Below are 26,767 nucleotides of genomic sequence, written 5' to 3'. Positions count from 1 at the left end.
TAGTAGATTAACATAACGTGTTTGTTATCGCAAGGAAAAATATTCAGCTTCAAAATTAGAGCATGTATCCACGCGCGTCAGTTGTCATAAATCAAAACAAAACCTCGCATTGACAAATCGAGAATAATAGCTTAGGGATGTGTCTTCGAAAACATAGAGCAACGGAGGTTGGCAATAGGGATGAAATAGAAATCGATGAACCAACCGATAAATAAATGAAAAGGTAGGTAAACACATTTCAATTAAAAGACTCTTTGGCTAAGCTATTTTTGAAATTCAGTCGTAATTTTGGTGAGTTTTCATAAACTAAACTATTCATTTAAAATTGAAATTTGCCACATGATAAGTTTTTTTTTTAAGATTACACGTGTCCTATAATTAAACGTTGTTTGTAATCTTGAGTAAATAAAATATATTTACTATGCAAAAAAATTACATTATCGTTTAGATGTTGTCGCGGATTTGCCCGCGACAAACCTTTCTCACTGCGAAAGTCTGCACTGTCCTTGTGCAACGTTTCATCCTATCCAATCAGCTATTTCTGCATCAATTCTAACAAACACCTATCATACAAATTACAAATATTCGCATTTATGTAAGTATAATAATATTGGTCAGACTACAGTAAAACTTGTTACCGTGCTTATATTATTCTTTCATTCGAGTCCATTATCTAGTGTCCATTTTATAAAGTGCAGACGACACTGTTATAATTTATAGATATACCTACTTAGCGTTGTGTATTCTGGACTGTCTACAACTAGCGGGGCTATGCTATCAACACTGTTATCGGTATGCACCTAGAGAATTTCAATTTCGTTTAGATAATCTACAACCACGCAATTACACACGTTATTTCGATACTCAAAAAGGAATACCAACAGGAAAAATAAAAAACCATACACATTTCTTACGTTTATTTGGTAAAGCATAAATATTACAAATATAAAGTGGTCATGTACTACACGGCGTTAAAACAAATAAGGCACTTGCTCAATTCTCTGTTCACTAATTGTACTTCACAAGATATTGTACACATTCTTAACTTATGGGAATGTTTAAAATACTGTTTGTATCCAAGGGCAACTTTACTTATAAAAAGGTAAAAGATAATTATACTTTTTAATACATTTACATATAAGTACGTAAATATAAAATATCGAAATAAGTAAATTGTGGAATGTAAGGATGGATAAATATATAATAGATACAACATTAACTATTTATTATTAGCACAGATATTTCGCAAAATACAATTAAAGTATTGTTCGATACAGAAAGGGAAAAAATTTAGATATAACAATAATTAAATTATATGCCTATTAGCTATTATATCTAATACATAATATAGTCTTGTAATTCAAAATAATAGCCACTCAGACTTTCGAAATAGGAATGTAAGAAAAATGTTTTAAAAATTGGTAAAGGAATTCAGTTCCCCAATGCCATAGAATTTACTTTTATATTAATCTGTTTTTGTCTTTATGACTATAGGAATACGATATATTTTTCACTAAAATACTGACTTAAATCTTTAAAATCAAGGCACACAATCCAAGCACCTTATCATAAGCACTTATTTATACATGTAGTATAAATAAGATGTAATTATCCTTTAGCTATACTCGATGTGAAACGTAACGCCTTGATCTACATACTTATTTTATTATCATACAATCCCGTTGAACATATAACTAATAACTAATGCTATATTTTGTATAAAATTAATATTGTAATTCTATTTTGGATCTTCGATAACACATTTATTTCGAAAATATATGCTGCCATTCAATAACTCCAAACAAGACCATTACGAGAACAAAATTAAAATATCAAAGTGCACCAACATTACCATAATTGGTTTATTATCCATTTATAAATACACTAATTTATCTCTAATAATTTAATATATGAAAATTTTCTACTAAGTTTTCACAATTTTTTACTCATGGCAATACTAAAAATAGTGAACTTCCCCCTTTTAATTGGTAATATAAAGTGCTGATTTGTAAAATTAATATGTGTGTACATAGTAAATATTTACCATTGTTACACAAACATGCAGCAAAATATATTTGGATCCATTCAAATTATGTACTAGAGTAATTTTACCTTGTAAAGAATTTAATTTTTGCGTTGAAACTTCATATATATCGTCACACTTAAATAAAAATATAGAATGTAAATATAAAAATGCATTTGAAACTTGTACTTTATGGTTTCGCATCATCGAAAATGTAGTTCATTGTAAATAAATATATGTATGTATGATTTGAATGGACCCGTTTACATGTATATGGTGGCCTTCGTTATTGCACTAATATAGAACTAAGAACCTACGAAGGCACATTGAAAAGCACTAAGTTGTTTACGATACATTAAATCCCTATAACTCATCGCTTCACACTAGTGGGCTTCTTGTTGTAGTCGAGGAATGTTTACCTTTGAAAGAAAAAAATATTAATTAAATTTCTGAAACTTGTTGAAATCGTGAAGTTTTTATCAAGAAAGTGGGTAATAATAATGAAAAATAAAGAGAAACAAAACACGGTAGAAAAAAGATATGATAGATTTGAGAAGAAAGGAGAGTGGAATATAAGAAAAGTATTAGAATGAATGTAAAAGATTATGCAATTTATAGGAAAAGAACATGTATGTAACTGATAATATTAGTGAAGGGAGATGTCCTAAGGAGCGTTACTTACATTATCTATGAAGATAATAGAAAAAAGAAATTCGTAAAGCGATATTAGTAATGAGAAGTAATAGGGGAGCGAATGGAATGGGGGCGTTTGGAGAATTCCACCACGGTATCCCCTGCCTGTCGTAAGAGGCGACTAATAGGGGCCACGAAGGGGGTTAACTGGTAGGCCGTGCATAGGTTAAGTTGTATATAGGGTTAGGGACTCGGCCCGGCGGTCGCCCGAAGGTAACCATCAAATCCGGGCGGCTCAACGCCGGGCCGTAAGGCACGGTTACCCCAGCGTAACCGCTCAGTCGCTTATAAGGGACTTTCTCCGCGAAACAAAAAAAAAAGGGGAGCGAGAAAGAGAGAGAGAGAAGGACTAAAGTGGAGGATGTAGATATGTCTGTGCGTGGTGTGTAGTGTGTAGTGCGTACTGACCGCTTGCGCAGGTCGGGCGGCGTGTAGGGCGCGCCGGCGTGTCGCGCCCACTCGCGCTCGAACTCGTGCTCCAGGATCTCCGCGCCGCGCTTGCGCGTCAGCCCCGTCTCCTCCAGCGACAGCTCGCACATCTGCATATCGTCCACACCTGCACAACACACGTATGCTCATTGCATATCATATTGTACACTTATTGTATTTGAGTATTGTTTGTTTGACTAATTTAACCTCCAAAATGAGCAGATTGTAACAGTTTTGGGGAACTTTAGAGACTGAATACAAGAATATGGGAATTAAAAAAAGCTATTTGTAATTGTAATTTTGGTTAATAAGTGAGCATAAAGCATTGTCCCGTACCGGCCTGCAGCAGCACGGGCGTCTTGTCGGGGTGCAGCTCCATCTGCCGCGCGACGTACTGCCCGTCGAAGTGCGCGTACCACCAGCCGCGGCGGTCGGGCGCGTCGCCGGGCGCGCCGGCGCGCACGAAGGGGATGCGGAAGTACCGGTGGCGCGCGCCCAGCACCGAGCCGCGCCCCACCGCGCGCGGCGCACGCGCTGCCACACAACGCACATACACACTACCATCGCAGTATACTATACACTATCAAATTCCATATTCAATACTGATTTTCATACACGTTATAACATAATATCAGTTCATTGATTCGATGATTAAGAAAAACATATGGAAACTTTTTTCACTAATCTATTGTTTCTGAAAGTCTAATAAATATTAAGCAATATAGAATTCAATAATTTTGAAAAACACATGGACATTATCAAGTACAACCCAAAATAAATTATCGCTAACCAGCATCCATTATAGACTGTGGCGCCCTCTCCTGGTCCGCCATGGTGGTCTTGCGCGCGTTCTTTGCCTTCCACGCGTGGTACACCTTCAGTCGACGGTGGAACTCATGACGGCAAGCCTACAAAGAAACGTTGGTATAAAATAAATTAAATGAAGTGCTTTTTGTGATGTTCAATAAAATATACAGTGGTAATTAAGGGGGTATAAAATACATGTACAAAAATAATTACTTTAATCGACTACTAATAGTAAAAAAAAACTAAACTAAATACTTTACATTAGTATCTAAGCCTGGAATAATCTAATCCGTTGGCGTAAGTAAAGCCCTCTTTCAATAAACTTTCTTAATATGAAGTCATAAACGAATTAATGTGTGTATAATTTCTGGTACAGTCAGGCTCAAATTAATGTAATGTGGACAAAGACTAAATGTATGGTTTATAAAGGTATCAATATTGAACATCGCCCTGTTTTACGACTATAAAATCTGTCAAAGATGATAATTCCAAACACATCTCACCTCCAACAGTTCGATGTCACACGACGTGTTGATGGTGTCCCGCAGCTCGGAGTACTTCCACTTGGACAAGTCGTATTTCTGCTTGCCCTGCATCGCTTGCTGCATCCTCACGCGCTCCGACCTGGTGCACCACACCTTTATTGTACACCGCTATTTCCTCGTATTTGAGAGTTAGTATAATTGGAGACCAGACCGGGTAAGTTAGTTGAGAGCTCTACACTAATGTTAACGTTTTTTGTTAATTTATAGCTGATACAGAATTTTATTCACTTATAGAAAGCTATTGTACTATAGGCAATATTTTATTTTTTATATTCTGGGTAAAGACTGCGATCAAAGACACGAGCAAAATCTATATTTTATATCTACAAGCAATAATAATTCACTTATGCTTAAAGAACTGAACTAAAACAATATATTGTATGTAATATGAAGTATCTATTGACCAGCTAGCCATCATATAAAAAGGTATACCTAACTCACTGGGCATTTAGGAAAGAGGGTCAAAGGAATTTATTTATTATTGCATTGGACGTGTAAGTAATCGATGCTGAAGTACCTACAATATAAATTTATTCAAATCACTTCCTACATATTTGAATAAAGAGGGAGAAACTATTGTATCTAAGCAAAAATCGCAATTAGTGCCTAATATATATAATAAACTACAGACAACTGAGACGCGAAATTACGATATTAACTCGTGTAAAATTGCGTTTAATACGAAAGCGCTATTCCTAGTCACTACAACGTATTAAATATAAACTTTATACATGCAATGATTTCTTATGCTTACGCGAATATTAAACATTGAAATAAAACTACGCTACTCAGAGTACTTACGGCTTGGGGGGGGGGCGCCCAGTCCCCCCGTGACTATTTAGGTAGTCTTTGAAACGTCGGAACACAATTATAATATAAAAAGCGCGATAAAATCCAAAATATAGTTTTATTTCAATGTGCATTAGTTGAAACCATAAAACCGCTAATAGACAGTGACATCACAACGATACGATTCCATTTTTTATAATCTTGTCGAAATATTATGAACCCTAAAGTAAATTGAAATAAGGTTTTCACTTAAATATATCAACTGTCAAGTATAACAATAATAAGCCACATGTACACATATTTCGAATTCTATCGATTAATTTAAGAAATCGAATATATTGTGACGTCATTGTTTACATAAAATTCATGCAGAAGTAACAGAAGCCTTGAAAGAGAGATGTTAGCACAGTTAGTGAGGTACTACTGATCTACAGACGTTTGGAGCGTCTAAAGCGACATTAGCGTAACATAAGACAACTATACCCTATAAAATTTACTTGATTAAGAATGACACATTGTCAAACTCAAATGACAAATAATTACTATCGCATAATAAAATGTTTTATTAAAATTTTACTATACATTGTCTCGTTGGTTCAGAGTTTTAAATAAATTAAAGCTGTATAAATGTTGTCTGCATAGACTTTATGATATCGATTAAATTTATATGTGTCATTTTAATCGATTAAAATTCCATAGAGTACAGTGAGTTTTTTCGAATTACGCCTACGCAAGGGCCGTGTTAACGTGCAGGACATTAGTCGTATCACACTGAGTACCTGTTCAATTTATTCTCGCCATTCACTGACTCCATTGTTGAGAAACTGCGCCAACATATCATTATATTACTTACACTGTACTGTCATAATTAATATTGTATAAAAAAAACACTTTTTATAAAATTCATAACACACCTTTCTATCATACTGTTATATTCTTTTAAAATTCTATACAATTTGTACAAATATATAATGGACCCGTAATAGTTTTTACGTCTATTTTAACAACTAAGCACGGTATAATACCTATTCCAGGATCCATTTTTTATTTGATACATAATCATTAATAATATGTACAGTCAGCCACAAAAGCAGCTGAACAAATTGAAATCTTCAAAATACATAAACATTTAGACACAAACAACAACACCAAACATTTGACAGAAGAGTTTAGAGACGATTTGAAATTTTGAATTTATTTAGCTAATTTGTGGCTGACTGTACTTGAGCCGTGTCGAGTATGCGCTCTGCAGCAGAAGTGTAGTCATAAAAGTCATTAAGGTCCGTATTCACAAACAATACTTCGCTAAACACAGCTCAATGCTATAAGTAGTCTGTTTCTCATTCCTGCAGTATGATTGCGCCTAAGGGGAGCTGGCATTGTTAATATTGAAATACAACTTTGCCTAAGTCGCCTCTCAGATAGACAAAGCTGAACAAAGCCAAACATAAGTCCGGACGCACTGTGTCTTCATAGTATTGTTTGTGAACATCGATGACCGCGTTCAGATGGTGTACTTTCAACATGAGCTAAGCGCGGAATTGCTCATGTTTTATAAATGTGTGTCGGCATATTACGTGTATATAAAAAATAAATGATATAGTGCTGATTGTGAAAACACGTTGAACGCGTGTCATCCGAATTGCGTCTTAGTCCGGTCAATCTAGACATTCTAAGTTACAATAATTCCCATCCGTCTGAAAATGGGTAAATTTGTTCAAAACATATATAAAATTTAAAATTCAATACTTTAACCTTGATTTTTTTTCCACTTGGGAAGTATTGAAAATTTATTTTTAATTATGTTTTAAACGATTTTACCTATTTTCAGCTGTATGGGAATTTTTGTAACTACACTCTTATTTTTTAGTCTTATTTGACCGGACTATCTTATTCTATGAGTGTCAACCAGTCGAGAGACTAGTTGACCGACTTAATATTAACGATAATTTTATATAATATCTTAAAAATGATTATTATTTTATTTTCATTACTTGGTACATACCTGCGTAATTGCGGTGGGGATCCTTCGACGTGTCCGTTGGTTTCCTTTGCCAATCTCACAGCCATCTCATGATCCCTTCGTTCTTGTTCTAGCCTATTTAATGTATTGAAAAATAATTCAATATAAAATGGTGCAAAATTTCTAACAAAAGTATGTACTCATAATAAATAAAATAATTCTAAAGGCAATATGATCTTGTTGAGATGGAATAAATAAAATGTAGAAGTGATATTTATCGAGTGAAAATATCACGCGGTATCGTGTGGGGATCAGTAATGTATGACAAATAGTAGATTTTCCATTTGTATTCAGGGCTAAAAACTGTCACCCTTCTTATTAAGGACTAAATCACCCGATATCGCGTGATGGAAGTATATCGACCGTGTAGAACCAAATCATACTGTGTGTGAATAACTACATTGCATAGAACTTAAGCATTAAAAGCTTTAACTAAATGCATTATTTATCGATAAAAAGATAACCAAAAAAATATAATTCATAATTTTTTACTTCTAAAAAAAAGGCAAGGATTACCTCTCCCGATTTTCCTGGTCTGCTTTGACGGCCTCTTCCATTTGCTGCTGCAGCTTCACAGCTGCGATGCGGTCCTGTTCCTCTTGCCTGAGCCTCTCGGCCTCTTCGGCTTTGCGTCTTGCTTCCATTTCCGCTTTACTGATATTAAAAAATAATGAAGTTACTGATTGTCACAAGAATAAAAATATTTTTAATATTTTTTTTACTATTACCAGCAAGCTACAAATCACCCTTCTTTGTAAGTGGTTTAAAATTTGTACCATGTTTTGTAAAATCATGTAAACATTCATATCAATCAATTGTCAGTTTTTCCTGAGCATTTGGATTCTTTGACATATTTCTTTGTATGGCCATATTAACGATTAGCCATTTTTGGAAGCCATTTAACACTTACAGCCTGCGATGTTCTTCCTCTTGTCTGATTCTCTCGAGTTCCTTCCGTTTGGCTTCCTCTGCCGCGCGCATCTCCGCTTCGAGTTTACGCAACCTTTCTTGTTCCTCTCTGTAGGGAACGGAGAAAAAGTATTGAATCAGCATAAAAAATAATGGTGAATGTAATACGCGCAAGTAGTGTAATTATATTTTATGTAATTTGTTCAATTGCGTCAGTTTATTTTATCTGATGCCATTTGATATTAGAGAATAATGATATAATGTAAACTCGACAATTTTTTTGGTCCTTCTAGCCGGATATATTGGTTTTGCATGACATGCTCGGAAATTTGGAGAATAGTTTGCGTTTTACCTGTTTTTCTGATCAATCATAGCCTTCTGCAGAGATGCCATTTGTGCCTCGACGTCTTTGTTTAATTTTTCGTACTGTTGGTCTAGCTCACTGCGACTCATCTTCTCATTTTTCTGTATTAAAAAAAAAAAACTTTCTTATGGTTAGATAAAAGACAGGTAACAAAAGTTTCTACTACGCGAATTATGGACATATATTTTTATGAATTAATTTAGGGGTGTTCATGATTAATCTACGTATAACCGGTATTTGTAGTACAGGGTGTTGTAACCTTGATGGTGTTGCAGGCGTCGTCGACGGCGGCGCGCAGAGCCTGTATGCGCTGCAGCGCGGCGGGCGCGGCGGGCCCGAGCTGCGCGGTGGCGCGCTGCATGTGGTCGAGCGAGGCGAGCAGGCGGCGCGCGCGCGCCAGCGCCGCCAGCCGCGGCCGGTGCCGCGCGCGCCACGTGCCCGCGCACCACGCGCTGGATCAGGATCAGGCACTCGCGCCGGTACGCTATCTTATTCTTCACTGCAACATATTGCATATTCAACGTAGGTATTTATAGACGGGTTTATGATTTATTATTGTCAAAAAATATTTTCAGTGGTACAAATTAATATGAAAAATACTATACACATATTCATATACTATTTTACAAATTAAATTAAGCCAGTTCAATAGACTTAAATAAAAAAAAAAAACAGAAAAATACTACCAGGCCCCATAACAGGTATGATTTTTTTTTTTAAATTATTCCTCAAATTTTAAAGGACCCATATATGATGAGTTTTGGTAAATTTTCTTCTATTATTAGTGAAAATAATTCACATATTACTCACGTTTAATAATGGACAGCACAGCGAAAATACTCTTTCTCCATCTAGATTTGACGAGCCAAGACAGAACTGATCCCACTATGGATTTTAAGTTCTCCGGGTCAGATTTCATCATGGTATCGAATTCGGAATACTTTCCCGGGCGGAAAAACACACGCGTCACACCAAACTTGTAGTCTTTATCGGATAAACCCAAACTGTGGATCATTGCCTGAAAGAAAGAACATTGTTAGAGATACTGAGTTTACTTTCTTTTTTTTTTAAATAATGCATGATTACAGTGTTATACTCGATATACTTTAGAGGTTGTTTCTTTTGTATATTGTGTCTTTAGAATCTTATAGACTGATATAAAAAAATACATATAGACCATAAAATCTACTGCTTATAAAAAAATCTCAGATTTTAAAACAGATTGAACGTTACCTCGCAGAACACTTTAGGCGGCAGATGATGCAGTTTCTGCGGCAGGTACGGAAGGTACATGCGGTGCAGGTCCCCACACGGCGCGCGGGATGGGAACCCGCGCTCCATCAGAGCTAGGACGGCTGCGGTACCACTGCACTGTAACTGTGCCAGCACTAACCCGCCCTCTACTGCGCGCCCCGTCATCACTGAGTTTGGCTTGATGCAGCGTACGAAGTTAGTACCCTGGACGTTAAGAGAATTGGCTACAGTATAATTATTAATTACTTACAAAAAATAACAGCTTCACTGTTGTAATTCATGAACTTGGTGAATATAACGGAGATTTAAAACATTTTTACAATGACCCTATACCCAACATTTCATGAACTTGATGTGTGTATTTGTGGTTTAAAGTATTTTTACAATGACTCTAAACCCAACATTTCATGAACTTGATGAGTGTATTGGTTGTTAAAAATATTTTTACAATGACTCTATACCCAACATTTCATGAACTTAATGAGTGTATTGGTGGTTCAAAAATTATTTACAATGACTCTGTAACCAACATTTCATGAACTTGATGAGTGTATTGGTGGTTTAAAATATTTTTACTATCACTCTAAATTCAACATTCCATGAACTTGATGAGTGTATCGGAGGTTTAAAATATTTTTACAATTAATTTATAGACAACATTTCATGAACTTGATGAGTGTATCTGAGGTTTAAAATATTTTTACAATGACTGTACCCAACATTTCATGAACTTGATGAGTGTATCCTAGGTTTAAAATATTTTTACAATTAATCTATAGACAACATTTTATGAACTTGATGAGTGTATCGGAGGTTTAAAATATTTTTACAATGAGTCTATGCCCAATACTTGAACTTATGAACTTGGTGGGTGTATCGGAGGTTAAAAATAATTTTACAATGAATCTATACCCAATTTTATAAGGACTGTTGGCTTGCCAAAGAGGCAGCTGTCAGTTACTATAGGTTAGCTTACTTTGTCAACTTTAGCTATAAAGCAAAACCAGGACGTCCATACTAACATTCTCCTTCAGCTTATCCATTAACTGCGTCAACTGTGTTTGGAACTTGGCGCCGACGGATATGAAGTTAAGCTTGCCCTTAGCATTGTTATTATCGGAAGCTCGGAACAACTCCTGGACTAATGCACTCTCAGACTCTTGGACTAGGAACTCGAGCGACGCGTGGAGGGCGTCATTATTCTTCTCTATGAATTGATTCTGTGGACAAATTTAAAGAATTAAACAATCTACAGGGTGTTACAAAAAGGTTTTATAAAATTTAAATCACCTGCAGGGGTGACAATTTGTAACTGATTAAGACGAAAATTATATACCGTATAAATTCGAAGTTAAAGAAGGATAAAAAATGTACAGGGTGTTCCAAAAAGGTGATTAAAAATTCCGTGCAGATATGATTTGTGCGTTATTGATAAAGTGGAAAAATAATGTACACACCGTTTTATTACAGAGTATGGAGTAACGAATACGAAAATCTACAGGGTGTTACAATAGTTAATCTACACATTGTTGGGTTGATAGCATTTTTTATTGGCAGTGTTTGTCATTGTAGTTGCAGTTAATTTTCTTTCGGTTAAACTTTTTCAGGGTATTTTGAAAAAATAATACTTTTAGGTTATAGCATAAGGTCCATTTTTCATACATTTTGTTTCACCTTTAATCTGGGTAAAATTTCGTCGTATTAAATTTTAAAGGCCGAAATATCCATGCATATTAATTATTTTTACGTTTTTCTTTCAACTGCGAGAACTAATCACTACCTAGACGTGAATTTAAATTCTTTACTTGCCAATACTTGTTTAGTTACCCAGATTAAAGGTGAAACAAAATGTATGAAAATGGACCTTAAGCTATAACCTTAATAAAACCATATTAAAGTTTTATATGGATAAATTGAAGTGTACGTACAGTGTTGTAACAAACAGCGCCGGCGAAGTGTCTGAGCAAGAAGCCCTCGTCGTCGCGCAGCGTGCGGTGCGCCTTCAGACGGGACGAGCGCGGCACTTGGATCCTGTACACGTATACTTCATACAATTCTACCGAACTATTTATTTTTATGTGACTTAAGAAACGACAGACGTAGTTTAATGCCAGAGATTTCACATTCAATGTTCTTAGTGGTGATATTTAAATGTAACAGAAGCGTTTATTATCAATTGGTTGGTTTCTGGCTCATATACACAGATAGGCCTTTTGTCCCTCATGGGGTAGACAGAGGCGTAACTAGTGCCACCCACCTTATTTTTCATCTTACGTATATTCATATTTATTCAATAATATTACGATATTTTTAATCACAAGAAAATATCTGCGGTGGCTCGTATATGGCTTATCTATTGTGTTCATTTCATCCTTTATTTGTCAGTTATTAATAGCTGTGAGCCACCCCAATAAAATAAAATAAAATTATGACTTATAGGAAGAGTCAAGAATTTATGTAGAGCCAATGCCCCTGAGCGTTAAGAGCGATGTACTATAAAGCTCACTAGATGGCGGTAACTGTAGCTATACGGCATTGTATGTTGAAATGCTTGGTTGTCAAAATATTATGTATCTTAGCTCGGTGGACGAATAGATTTTGAACTGGTATTCGTTATGGAAATTAAATGAATTTTCGGATTTTATTGTAGTTTTTAAAAAATGATATTTCTCCCGACGCTTCGAAAGCTTTGCAGCCGTCATGGTCACAAGATGGACTAGTAGTCATTAAAAAAAGTTGTGGACATACCTGTTGTTATTGGTACCCAGCTGCTTGTGAACCGAATGTGTGAAGTGTCCAAACTCAGGCTTGGGAAGTTTCGACTCCTCGTCTAATAAGTGGAATATGCCGTGGTTTTTGCTCTCGATTAAATCTGTAAATATAAAGTTTTATTTGATTACTATATTCCCTTTTGTTATATAAATACTATTGCCCGTGGCTCCGCTCACGTGACAAAGTTTTTCCTGGAAGACCCGCTTTAATTTTTTCCAGGACAAAAAGGAGCAAATAGCACTCAGGGGTAATGTACTTTCCTTCAGTGACAGAATTTTCAAAATCGGTTCAGTAGTTCCAAAGACTAGCCCCTAAAATTTGTAGATACATACAAACAAACTCACAAACTTTTCCCTTTAATAATATTAATAATAATGCACTCTTTGTTTATCTTTAACTACGGTATTTGTGCCAATACTTAATATTATAGACCTATTAAAATACTTAAAACTGAACCCGTCTAACTTACCGATACAATCTTGATTATCCACAAATCTGATCTCAGGCACATTAAGACCCTCTCTCTTGTACAGCTCCTGTTCGTTCTTCAATATCCTCTCGTTGAAGAACTGCTGCAGTTTCTCGTTACAGTAGTTGATGCAGAACTGCTCAAAGCTGTTCATTTGGAAGTATTCTGCAAAATAATAGGACTTGTGGTGTTCTTACTTTTACCTTCAAGAATACATGAAAACATATATGTGTTTCTATTGATCCAATTTGAAATAATGGTTATCGAAGCTATTGCTTACGAAATTGAAAAGATAATTATTATATATATACAGGGTGTTGACAATTAAGATAGTGTGTTAAAAAAGTAAAAAAAAAAGAAATATTAAAATCGATAAATACAAAAAAAAAAATGCATTTCTTTACTACTAATAACCATTCCAACAGTCAACCTTTTTTTCTGTGAAATAAAAAAATCCTCACCAAATCCAGCGATGTCGAGCACGCCGATGTAGTAGGCGGAGGCCTGGAAGGGTATGCTGACGTTGATGCGGTGCACGATGTAGTCGAAGAGCCGGCTGTACACCGCCTTGGCGAGCGCGTCGCGCGCGTTCGCCGCCTCGTACGTCTTCAGCGGCACCCTGCCACAACACGTAGTACATCTTACCGGAAGTTCGGCTATACATATCTTGGTATAGTTGACGTTTTTTTACCGCTACAAGACATTTGTTAATATGTTGATAAGGTATTTTTAGATGATTTTATGTATTTATTTAAAAGAAATGTGTATTTAATTTCTGCTGGATTTATAAAAATAAGTTCTCTAGAAGTTGGATTCCTTTTATGGTAGTGTTATTTCAAGTACAACTTAACCTAAGTTTACGTCTATGAAATTTGTCTTACCTGATTTGTCTTTACTCACCACTGGTAGTACATACAGGAGTTGTAACTTCAGCGCAATAACAAAGTGTATAGAGGCACTAGTCATGAGCACAGTTGTGATTGGTTCGGTAGTGGACGGTATAGGTCATTTCAACCACGAAGACGCGCTCCATCTAGTTTAGAGCGAGGGTCTTGGGGGACATTGCGGAGTGTCACAGGGTACGGAGAGTAGTCCAAAGCAATTTCTCCGACATTATCCATCGTAGTGTGCTTGTATATCTCCTCCTCGACCCGCGCGTTGTGTATAGTGGTCGGTACGTACATGATGGCGGTGCCCTTGGCGCCGGCGCGCGCGCTCTGCATGAGGCGCGCGACGAGCGCGGCGCGCAGGTCGGCGGGCGCGACGCCGAGCAGGCGCGCGGCGGCGCCCAGCGCGCGCTCGGAGCCCTCGGACACGCGACAGCCGCCGCGCGCGCCCGCCTCCTCCCTCGCCCGCACGTTGTGTATAGTGGTCGGTACGTACATGATGGCGGTGCCCTTGGCGCCGGCGCGCGCGCTCTGCATGAGGCGCGCGACGAGCGCGGCGCGCAGGTCGGCGGGCGCGACGCCGAGCAGGCGCGCGGCGGCGCCTAGCGCGCGCTCGGAGCCCTCGGACACGCGACAGCCGCCGCGCGCGCCCGCCTCCTCCTCGCCCGCACGTTGTGTATAGTGGTCGGTACGTACATGATGGCGGTGCCCTTGGCGCCGGCGCGCGCTCTGCATGAGGCGCGCGACGAGCGCGGCGCGCAGGTCGGCGGGCGCGACGCCGAGCAGGCGCGCGGCGGCGCCAGCGCGCGCTCGGAGCCCTCGGACACGCGACAGCCGCCGCGCGCGCCCGCCTCCTCCTCGCCCGCACGTTGTGTATAGTGGTCGGTACGTACATGATGGCGGTGCCCTTGGCGCCGGCGCGCGCGCTCTGCATGAGGCGCGCGACGAGCGCGGCGCGCAGGTCGGCGGGCGCGACGCCGAGCAGGCGCGCGGCGGCGCCCAGCGCGCGCTCGGAGCCCTCGGACACGCGACAGCCGCCGCGCGCGCCCGCCTCCTCCTCGCCCGCACGTTGTGTATAGTGGTCGGTACGTACATGATGGCGGTGCCCTTGGCGCCGGCGCGCGCGCTCTGCATGAGGCGCGCGACGAGCGCGGCGCGCAGGTCGGCGGGCGCGACGCCGAGCAGGCGCGCGGCGGCGCCCAGCGCGCGCTCGGAGCCCTCGGACACGCGACAGCCGCCGCGCGCGCCCGCCTCCTCCTCGCCCGCACGTTGTGTATAGTGGTCGGTACGTACATGATGGCGGTGCCCTTGGCGCCGGCGCGCGCGCTTCTGCATGAGGCGCGCGACGAGCGCGGCGCGCAGGTCGGCGGGCGCGACGCCGAGCAGGCGCGCGGCGGCGCCAGCGCGCGCTCGGAGCCCTCGGACACGCGACAGCCGCCGCGCGCGCCCGCCTCCTCCTCGCCCGCACGTTGTGTATAGTGGTCGGTACGTACATGATGGCGGTGCCCTTGGCGCCGGCGCGCGCGCTCTGCATGAGGCGCGCGACGAGCGCGGCGCGCAGGTCGGCGGGCGCGACGCCGAGCAGGCGCGCGGCGGCGCCCAGCGCGCGCTCGGAGCCCTCGGACACGCGACAGCTGCCGCGCGCGCCCGCCTCCTCCTCGCCCGCACGTTGTGTATAGTGGTCGGTACGTACATGATGGCGGTGCCCTTGGCGCCGGCGCGCGCGCTCTGCATGAGGCGCGCGACGAGCGCGGCGCGCAGGTCGGCGGGCGCGACGCCGAGCAGGCGCGCGGCGGCGCCCAGCGCGCGCTCGGAGCCCTCGGACACGCGACAGCCGCCGCGCGCGCCCGCCTCCTCCTCGCCCGCACGTTGTGTATAGTGGTCGGTACGTACATGATGGCGGTGCCCTGGGCGCCGGCGCGCGCGTTTCTGCATGAGGCGCGCGACGAGCGCGGCGCGCAGGTCGGCGGGCGCGACGCCGAGCAGGCGCGCGGCGGCGCTCCAGCGCGCGCTCGGAGCCCTCGGACACGCGACAGCCGCCGCGCGCGCCCGCCTCCTCCTCGCCCGCACGTTGTGTATAGTGGTCGGTACGTACATGATGGCGGTGCCCTTGGCGCCGGCGCGCGCGCTCTGCATGAGGCGCGCGACGAGCGCGGCGCGCAGGTCGGCGGGCGCGACGCCGAGCAGGCGCGCGGCGGCGCCCAGCGCGCGCTCGGAGCCCTCGGACACGCGACAGCCGCCGCGCGCGCCCGCCTCCTCCCTCGCCCGCACGTTGTGTATAGTGGTCGGTACGTACATGATGGCGGTGCCCTTGGCGCCGGCGCGCGCGCTCTGCATGAGGCGCGCGACGAGCGCGGCGCGCAGGTCGGCGGGCGCGACGCCGAGCAGGCGCGCGGCGGCGCCCAGCGCGCGCTCGGAGCCCTCGGACACGCGACAGCCGCCGCGCGCGCCCGCCTCCTCCTCGAACCGCACGTTGCCGAGGTGCAGCACGGCGCCCACCACGCTGTACACCGCGCGCTTCTCCGCCTCCGACAGACCCACACGGGACAGCGCCTGCGCACAATATCATCATAAATTAACAACATCTATAGGCTACTATCGTGAATCTAATCTATGCAAGCCAAAAACAAATTTAAAAAAAGAGTAGTGTTTGGAGTAAATAGACGCCACGGTACAAACTCACTGCTGTCAATATCACATACTTCAAACATAATCATGTTTTTTTTCGCAACCCTTATAATGCTGTTAAATACCTGATGTAATCTCTGGAAGTCCTCTACATCGTCGAGCATGGGGTCTCTCAATCCTCCCTTGGCTTGCTGCTGCTTGCTCTTACGGTCAGCACTTATTCTCTTCTCCGACTCTGGAGTAGTGAAATACTGTGTGCAGCCATTTTGCAGATACTGTAATAAACACACATAAGTACTTATATCTTGAAAGTTAATTGATTTACTAAAAAGTTTTTGCGTACAAGATGTTTAATTTAACATTACCTATGTATTGGTTACCAATTTTTGAGTCAGTGACTAATAAAATTTGCTTTGCTAAGCTAGATAAATACATGAACAAATATACAAAAACAATATTTTATTTTAAATAAGCATGACTCCAAAATTGATAACCAATATGTAGGTAATCTGAAATAACTTAATGTTTTTATAAATAAACTCACGGTATAATCGCCGGGGTTGGTGATCTCCAACTCATTCCTCAACTCAGCCGGCGCTCCAGCGCACAGCAAGTAGAACACATGGTAGTTCCTCTCCTCAGCACTCTGGGTGCATATCCTGGATTTCTCCAGGAGGTAGTGGGAGATGTGACCTCCAACCACCTGGTATTTGTTGTTGAAGTGCACCTCCATGAACTTGCCGAAACGGGAGCTGTTGTTGTTACGAGTCGTTTTAGCGTTACCGAACGCTTCGAGAATTGGATTCGCTGCAAGGAATTAGATTTGTATTTGTATAGCGATTTGTAGAATCTTTGGAAGGGAATTTTCTAAATAGATATGAGGGATAGCTTGTAAGATTCCTTGTGTAATGTAAGTTCCAAATTAAACAAACAAAACTGTAAATACATATCGACGTTTGAAAGGCAAAAATATCTAAGCGAAAATATACCCATAACTAATTATAAAAACATTTGGAATCGATAGATGATTCTGCGTAGTTTGATCTAGATTTTGTAATTCTGAGACTATTTTAACATCTTTAGACCATATTTTTATAAAGTAAAATGTTTGAACATTATGAATTTTCTTATTTAAATCAAAAACTTAAATCGTTCAACTCAAAAATTTACTGATTGTCGCTTAGATATGATTTGCTCAATTTGCATCAAGCGCCGATTTAAGAATTCATAAATTCTCTAACTTAAATACTAATATCAGATTTCTAATTGATAAGTTATTCTACAAAATATAAAATCTGGTTATTATCTGGCTGCAGTTTCCGCTAAAATACCTGAGTTTTTACAATTAATTACGTACTTTTAGATTCAATAAATGTGAATTGCTCATGCCCTACATGATAGGTTCTTCTATCACATCATAGGACGGATATAAGCTCGGAATCAGTATGACGTCATTTAGGCATCAGTCAATACATACTGTTTAAGGACCTGACCGTTGCCCCAAAAATGACATCAATATAGGACAAAAAAAGTTGATAGATGTCAATAATTTAATGTTTAAAAACACAAGTATTTACTGCGCAGTTTTATTAGCGAAACATCAGACTTTCAAATATTAATTTATTTAACATTTTATTCGAATAAAATATAAGTGTTACGTGTGTTTCGTTTTCTAGACGAGATTATTTATGCGATGCATTCCACGATATAACGTAATATATAAGTTGTATAATACTGATTATCAAACGTGCAATATGTATCTGTGCCGAGTAATATTACGAAAAACAGCGCCGATGTTTGACGATGTTTGCATACCAATTAACATCAACACATACTAGTTTAGGCCCGTTGTTTTGTTTACGTAGTTTCGTTGGTGGAATATATTTCGTATACACGAATAGGGATGGGTAGATAATGAGATACTCGTCGTGGTGTCTGTTTGTGACGAGTCACAGGGTCTGTCGATAATAATGACACCGATTAGTGTAATTCTAGTGATCATCAATGGACCTAAATTTCCGATTTTTAACTGACATTCTAAACAGAGGAGTTTATCAATCCGACGTTTATTTTATTTAATTGTATTTTTTACTTACCATTAAAGGTGCTATTGACACTTCGTATCAGGGTTCAATTATCGAAAAATATTGAATCAAAATTAGGGCCCTATTTTACTCACGCTATATATAATATTCTATAGCTGATAGAATTTTTAAATTCATTTCATTATTTCCAGTGAACTTGAAGTGATTAACATACTAAAAAACATCATATTTTAACACCATATCAAATATGAGTGTATTTAAAAAGACCTCCAACACCATAACGTGGCTTCACACTCAGGTGTCTTCGTAATCTGGTGAAACAGCATACCAACTTCTCTGGTGAAGTTGTATCAATATTCATTGGGGCCAAGTCGGATATCGCAACAATTGTTAATGAAATCAAATCAAAGGTCAAAGAGATTAATTTGTTGTCGATCTGATTATTGCGATACTGTTTATGTTCATATTAAGATATAGCTTGACCAGGAAAATAAAACACCTGATTTGAGGGGCGCCATTTTTTTTCAACCGACTCGTAAGAAGAAAAGGTTATATATTCGTCGAATTTTTTTTTAAGTTTGTTCATCGACAATTTTTACTCCGTGGTTCGATTTAAACGATACTTTTTGCCGCCGATTTCGTAGAATTGGAATAGTCCCAGTTTAATTTCATTTTTATTTAAAGACCTTGGACTTTGAAGATGCAGAGGGGAACTCCTCAATATCAAATGATATTTTTATGCTTCTTTTTGTATTGGAATCCAACCACGAAGAAGACTACATTGATTATGTTTTAAATATTTCTAATTAACCCGTATATAATGTTCATTTTTTTATAGCATTGAGTTTTGGAGTCTTTTGTTTCGTTTTAAAATTAACGTTATCAGTACAATAAATTATTTTCATATTGTACTACAAACGGTAAGATTTTTATTTTCCTCGTCACGGTATACCTTCCACAGGAGTGTATAGTATTTTTGTTTTACCTACAATTTTAGAGTGTCGTTTAGTTCGATGCAATATACCAAGCTTATAGAGGGACTTCTTTTTGAGTATTAGACCCCGCAGCCTACACCGGGGGAAACCTGCGAATTTCCCCCGGTGTAGGGGCCTTGGGAGGAGATAGCTAGGTAGGAAGTGAAGGGGTAGGATAAGGAATCATCTTAGGTTCGGACGAGGGGAAAAGACTAGGAAATGTTCGCGATCCCTCATAGGCCTCAATGTGAATTTATTTATTTAAGGACCTCCAACAAAGAATACGCGGCATATAATCAATACAATGGCGTAATATTGGTAAAATAATAATAACTTAAAATTAATATTGACGTAAAATTTGAATTGGCAATTATGAGGTATACACACTGAACTTGTCTACCTAAGACTGTGACAAATGTCCCACTGTGCCTGGGTGCGCATTCGGTGTGGTGACCGAGCGCCTTGCGAATTGCCTTGGTGTCCCCCCAAGGGAATTGGAGAGGGATTCATATAACAGTGGACGTTTCTCTCAAAACTTTTCTCTTTATCAATAGACCTAATAATAACATGGACGACATTCTTCAAACCGGGACAAAGCGACGGCAGCTACCCCGGGTCATCGCATGTGAGAAATCCGCCATATTGTATATGACTTTCCGATATAAAATTTAGAAAGTAGTTGTACGATATTAGAAATTATTCGTAGTAAATTTCTTAAAGCAGTATGGAGGATGCATTAATAGTATTTTACAAGCATCATTAATGTTGTGGAAAATTGAACAGCGGTTTCTAAAAGTCTAGAAATGTTAGTCTAAGTTCAGTAGTGTGAACATAGCTAAGACGTTGCCAAATCATTAGTAGCTTTTGCCTGCGACCCCGCGTTTTCGCGATAAATATTTATTTGGACATCAGTAACCTATAGCAGTTCGGAGTAATGTAGCTTCGTAATAGTGAAAAAAAATCAAAATCGGTTTAATAGTTTCTGAGATTAGCGCGTTCTAACAAACAAACTCGTCATTTTTATAATATAATAGAATAGAATAGTATAGATTTATTACTGAAATAGAAACAGTCTAATTATTATGCTCATTATAATAAATTCTCCATTAGGTTTCGTCTCCTTAACAAACAAGACACAGATTTTACGTTATTATTAAAACGTAATTATTATTACGTTATTATTAAAACGTGTTCATTACTTCGTAAATCATACATAAATAACTATTTCCAATACCCGCCATACGCCATGACGATTTATCGTCGCGATTCGAGTTTGTAATTATATGAGGGCCTATGTTTCCACACGTTACCGAAGTCTACGTCGATCATTTCACATCGTACACATGTTTGGTGGTAGGATATATTTTATATCCGTCCGGATAGCGACCGCCGTACACAAGGTGGTTAAAACCCGCCATAGTGGCCCGCGTGTGTCGCATTCAGGGATCAGTCTGTGCATATCCGGTTCCAACAGTCCGGTATGATTGTGTCGACTGTATGACAGTAATCATCTCTTGTCAGTCGATATTCCGTTGGACCCAACTCCATTTACCATCTGGTGCGGTGAGGTCACTTTGCCGTGGACATATATTTTTTTTTAAATAAAATTGCGCACACTGACTGCACAGATAAATCGGAACGACAAATCGTTGCCGCATGGCTGCCATTAGAGTGCAGTCCGAAACCACACAGTATTTTGTGAATCAGAGGTCTGATGATTTGTTTACTATTTATCGACGGTCATATATAGACACTATCAAATCAAATTACTCCTCTTGTTATTCTATAGAACTAGAATTAAAATGGCTTTTAAATACTTTTTATCTGCAGACCTATGTTGAGCGATGGACTACTTAATAGCTATAAAAGTGATTTTAATTATCATTAAACAATGTATCTTACTTACTCATATTTAGGCAAAAGTGAGATATGGAAAGAAAAATATTTTTTCAGATTTTATCGCGAATTTTTCAATTATAATTAACTCCCGAAGATTCGAGGACTGCAGCTTCCATGTGTAACCGTTACACATGGTCCGCCTCGCGAGCAGCTTTATGAATGCAACTCACCATCTAATATCTTCTGCTCAACAGGCCCAGCGCCTTTAGCCCACAAGTCGCACAAGTATTTGAGGATGTATTTAGTGGATTCCGTCTTTCCCGCTCCCGACTCTCCAGACACTATTATAGACTGTGACTGCTTCAATGATTTCATGTCACGGAACGATTTGTCGGCTGAAAACAAAATACTGATGTTAATTTGGTACAGACTGGGTTTAGCTCGCGGTTCCGCCCGCGTCAAAAATTTTCCTGGATAAAACGCCTGCTTTATATTTTTCGGGGATAAAATGGAGCCTATATTTTAAGTTACAACTTTAGCAATATGTTGGTGGAAAATCCATTCAATTCCATGCAGTAGTTTCTAAGCGATGCGTTTACAAATATAAAGATGAACAAAAGTAATAAAAAATGATGTCTTGGGTTCTTTTGCTCTAATGAAGAACTACCATATTATTTTGATAAATGTCTATAGTGTACAGACATCAGCAATCGGCCTCTTACAGTTTAATTATAAGTAAACATTTTGTATCTTTATTTTTATAGGTAAAGTTGATCTATTACTATGGTTATTAATCATTTATTTGTCAATTTAAATGTACTTTTAGCATTCGTTCTAGCCATTTTTTTGGTTCTCAATTTTCTTTTAAGTGTAAGTCCTAATATATTTAAGCTATGTCATTAAATTTAAATTCATCTTTTAACATAAAGATTGGACTACAGTAATGCAGGACCAAGTCTCAAAAATATTCAAGCTGTTTCCTATCGCGTTTTCTTGTTTCTATTTGTACGCAATAGTAATTATTTGACATACCTATAGCAAACACATGAGGCGGGAGTTCACCCAGCGACTTCCCTTGATACTTCTTGATAGTATTGGACGAGTACAGATCAGCTATGTCTTCATAAGGGTTGACGGCCAACAGTATATTGGCGACGTATGTCTGGAACATATTGTGAGGTTCATTTACTTATTAGACCATAGACTATATAATTTATTTAGAGCATGGACAATATAATGCTACGTTTACACGCTTGGCAAGCCTCGACACGTGTCCACAAACACAAACGTGTGAAGGGGGTGTTCGTGGCTTGGTGGTTCGCGTGAGCTTATCGCCGATTCGGGCTAGTGTCGGTTTTTAAACACAAATCTATAGAAGCCTGCGGCAAACATTTGCGACGGATTTACCCGTTGGTCAGTTTAGTGCTCAAACGCAATAGCCCGCCACGCCTGTAAACGTAGCATAAACGTTATATCAAATATTACGGCTTGAAATAGCCTTCCAGGCCCCTGTGTTTAGAATGTGCCAAAAGAACATGACAAGACTCCGTGTCATTTTATAGTGATTGGTTAAGATACCAACACGTGAGGTATGAGTCGCGTTATTTGCGACATTCTAAGGAGCCAGGTTCTCTAAATGGTCACATTTATATCCCAAAACTGGACAGTTAAGGGTAGTTCCTTCTGAGTTCAAAAAGATTTATAAAGCCATCTCTATCTCTACTTGCAAAAATGCAGTCAATTTCATACCCTATTTTTTAGTAGTGGAATCTCTTTTTAGCACAGAGATTTAAATAGACTAATTACACTTTAGTTTAAACTAAACCGCGTTGACTTCATAAGAAACATGCATAACACTATGATGCAATTCTTTAAATTGATTGGATTCGTGCGTAATTCAAATACTACGATTGTTATGCAATTGGTACGTTTTAAAAACGACGCAAGCAACTCCCTGGTTTGATTGGTAACAGACGCAATATTAGCTTTAGTATTATCAGGAAAATAAAATCCTTTATGGGCACCACTTTTACGTTTTCGTTTTAAAATTTACGTTGGTAGTACAAATACATACTACCCGATTCCTACTGGCGTCCCTTTAGGTTTATTTTCGTTTGTCTTAGTTTTTATTTTCTGTCAAATTGGCCGCGATATGTTAATCAACGCTATATTTTTTTGCCTCGGATTACCTTTTGAAAAATTCAAACTTCGCCACTGCAAGAAACTAGTTATTTTATCTCAACATGGCGAAGTCTTTTATTGTACTCCATCCAGACGTCAAAAAAGCAAAGTATATAGTGCAATGCGTTGGCTTTAGCACCGGGACCTCAGGGGCCTTATTCTCTATCCCGCACGTTATTTTGACAGTGTGTAACAAGCACGTAACACAACGCATCATGTTTAGGACTATAGAAATTTGGCTTACAGAATACCATGCCACGCACATTTCTCGAAGATAACATGACACGGCCGCGTTACGCGTTTACACTATCATACAGAATAAGGGCCCAGATGTTAAACCTCTACAATGAGATACGGCCAGATATCCCTCAAGACTTACAATAGTCTCAGCACACTGCTGCTTCTGAATGGAACTTATATTTCCTCATTCACCTGACGTGACGTGTGCGTAATTAATGCAATAATTATGGTTACAGCTAATATAAACAAACATTACATGCATGTTCCATATTAATATGTGATGTGCGTTTATGGTTTAATCGTTCCATAATTATTGTATATACTTGTCTCTTTGGTTGGTTGTAGGGTATTATATAAATAATATCAGTCATGTACTTATTATATACCATTGCTGGGCACGGGCCGCCATTAGTACTGAGAGGGATTAAGCCTTATTCTATCACGAGACGAGAGAAGAGACGCTGAGGTATTTGTAGTTAGTATTTCATGGACTTATGGCTTCAAAATCGTTTTAAACATAACATTTAGCGATCTTATTAATGGGTGTGTTCTGCACAAATTGTTATTAATTACCCAACAAGAGGCTGTTTGACATTAAGAAATCTAGTGTTCATGAAAGGAAGTTTTTCTTTTACTGATTTATAGACTGGGCTGGATTAATACTATCTTTTTCATATTATTTAACACCTGACTGTATTTTTATAATTTGCATTTAGTATTTTAAATAAAAATAGTGAAAATATTGTATTTTGTAATTTAAATTTTGTATTTTAATTAAAAAGAAGTAGTTAACATATTGTAATTTACATTTTGTATTTTAAATAAAAATAATTAAAATACTGTATTTTGTAATTTACATTTCAAATACACAACTTAAAAATATTTTGTAATTTGTATTTTAAATACATGCTCAGCTCTGGCACTAGTTAGTGAATCCTTTAATAAACTTATATATAGTTCAACGTTTTAAACAAAACGTCACCAGTTCTAATCAATACCCGACACAGTTATGCACTTTTCAAGGTGAAGTTAACGCGGTAGACTAGTACATTACTTACATATATCTTGTTCTTCTTGTATCGAGCGAGGATGTTGTTCAGGAGAGTCGCCTCGTTCAGGAACATTAACTCACCTGGAAATATTGTCCATATATTAATGTATGTTCGCTTCTTTATTATATACAATTTATGTTTATTGTTCTGAAATAAGTGTCTTTATATTTGATCATACTAACACGCAACGAAAAGCTTAACACGTAATTTAATGCTTGTCTGTCTGATCTTGGAGTTAATTGCCAAAACGGCTGAACCAATTTTGATGGCAATGTTATTGGCAAGCAAAGAACTCTTCATAAGTTTATCAAGACAATATTTCGTCTCTGTTGTATTTATTGAGGGAAAGCCTGAGATAATCAAAATTTAAGTCCTCACACACATTCCAGTCTCCGGACTGATATCGAGTATAAAATCCAACATAATTTTGCCCGACCCAGGCATCGAACTCGAGACCTCGGCACTGCAGTCATATCGTAATACAAATACTCTACCGAGTCAGCTCACTTATGGAAATCAAGATAAAACCAACATTACATGAAAATATGGCGATAATCTCCGAGCGGACAGTGAGAAAATCACTATGACCTTGCATTGTGACGTCAATGTTTATACTTTAGGACAGTCCAGTATGACTCAAGTTAGGTTAAGGAAATATAAATTTTCCTATTCGCCACTTATTTGTTTTACTTATTGTTTTGTAAATAAAAAATACGTTTTGTATGGCTACAACGCTCATTTTATAAATATTTCCTTTAAGTCAAACTTAGTCCAAATTATGTTATTTGCAAGATGTCGGAGATGACGTCATAATAGTTCGTGGTCTGTTCATGTATTTCTAATTCTATGTTATGCCAAGATATAGGTAATCGTGTGGGTTATGTGCTTTATATATATTTAGATTAAGATTAGTCTACAGTATACTTAACATTTAACCATTTATTATCCCTAAAAAAATATATATATTCAGCTACCATTCTCATTTAGATGGTTCTACGTCCTGTATTATTTTTATTGCTATAAATGGCAACACGTGCTTGCCGTTCGCCTGATGGTAAGCGATACGACCATAAACAGTAGAAACACCATCCAACGCTTTGAATTACATAGTATTGTTTGGTATTATACCGAGGCAGATTCTCCTATAAGAGATACCTACTACCAGTAAAAATGTTTTTGTCAACTAAACAGCAATTGAAGTTTTTGTCACAGTAGCTGGATCTCTATAAAGACAACAACAACAAAGTTGTTGAACAGTCGTTTAAGATTAGGAAGTGTAAGATTCGATTCATGATAGGGACCAGTGGCAGAGGGTCCATATAATCCGATTCCTGCCAACTTCCCTTTTGTATTTTATGTAAAATACAATTATCAATAGAATGATCTGCAGATGGCATTTATGCATATTATTATGTTGTGTACCATTTCGGAAATTTTACAATTTGCCATTGATAGGGACCGTGCCTAAAAACCCTTCCATGCCTAATCCAGAATTCCAACCGGGGATCTCAAAGCAGAGTTCCGCTACCAATACTAAGCCATCCTTCCATGCCTACTCCAGGATTCGAACCGGGGACAATAAGGGACAATACTAAACCACGGCGGCAGGAGACTAAATACTTACAGTTATCATCAACGTCCTTGCTCGGGTCGCCGGCGGGGAATATGTCCTCGAAGCTGCACACCCTGCGCGGGTACTTGTTGTCCAGCGGCGCGACGTCGGCCTCCTCGCCCATCAGCTCGTGCAGCCGCGCCAGCACGAACCCCTCGTTCGGGTCGCGCACCCATACCAGCTGCTTGTCGATCGTCATTGTTTACTGCAACAATTTATATTTAGGTTAGAT

General features: G+C 39.4%; 1 protein-coding gene across 1 annotated transcript; it reads right to left on the bottom strand.

The window, feature by feature from the left end:
* Positions 1-1,838: 1,838 nt before the first annotated feature.
* On the bottom strand, positions 1,839-26,767 carry LOC115445741 (myosin heavy chain 95F). Its single transcript, XM_037440574.1, is given in 26 exon segments — positions 1,839-2,442; positions 3,125-3,272; positions 3,482-3,679; positions 3,936-4,053; positions 4,456-4,576; positions 6,066-6,110; positions 7,292-7,384; positions 7,826-7,963; positions 8,220-8,327; positions 8,571-8,683; positions 8,842-9,007; positions 9,009-9,081; positions 9,393-9,600; positions 9,816-10,040; positions 10,859-11,056; positions 11,765-11,867; positions 12,585-12,708; positions 13,078-13,242; positions 13,539-13,696; positions 16,261-16,517; positions 16,718-16,867; positions 17,137-17,399; positions 21,681-21,845; positions 22,483-22,612; positions 24,930-25,003; positions 26,548-26,767. Coding segments are annotated over 26 exon segments (3,732 nt in total). The 5' UTR covers positions 26,735-26,767; the 3' UTR covers positions 1,839-2,438.

The sequence above is a fragment of the Manduca sexta genome, chromosome 20 (assembly GCF_014839805.1).
Source record: "Manduca sexta isolate Smith_Timp_Sample1 chromosome 20, JHU_Msex_v1.0, whole genome shotgun sequence".
NCBI classification, from domain to species: domain Eukaryota; kingdom Metazoa; phylum Arthropoda; class Insecta; order Lepidoptera; family Sphingidae; genus Manduca; species Manduca sexta.
Note: the sequence above shows the minus strand (reverse complement) of the source record. Positions and strands in the feature narration are given on the sequence as shown.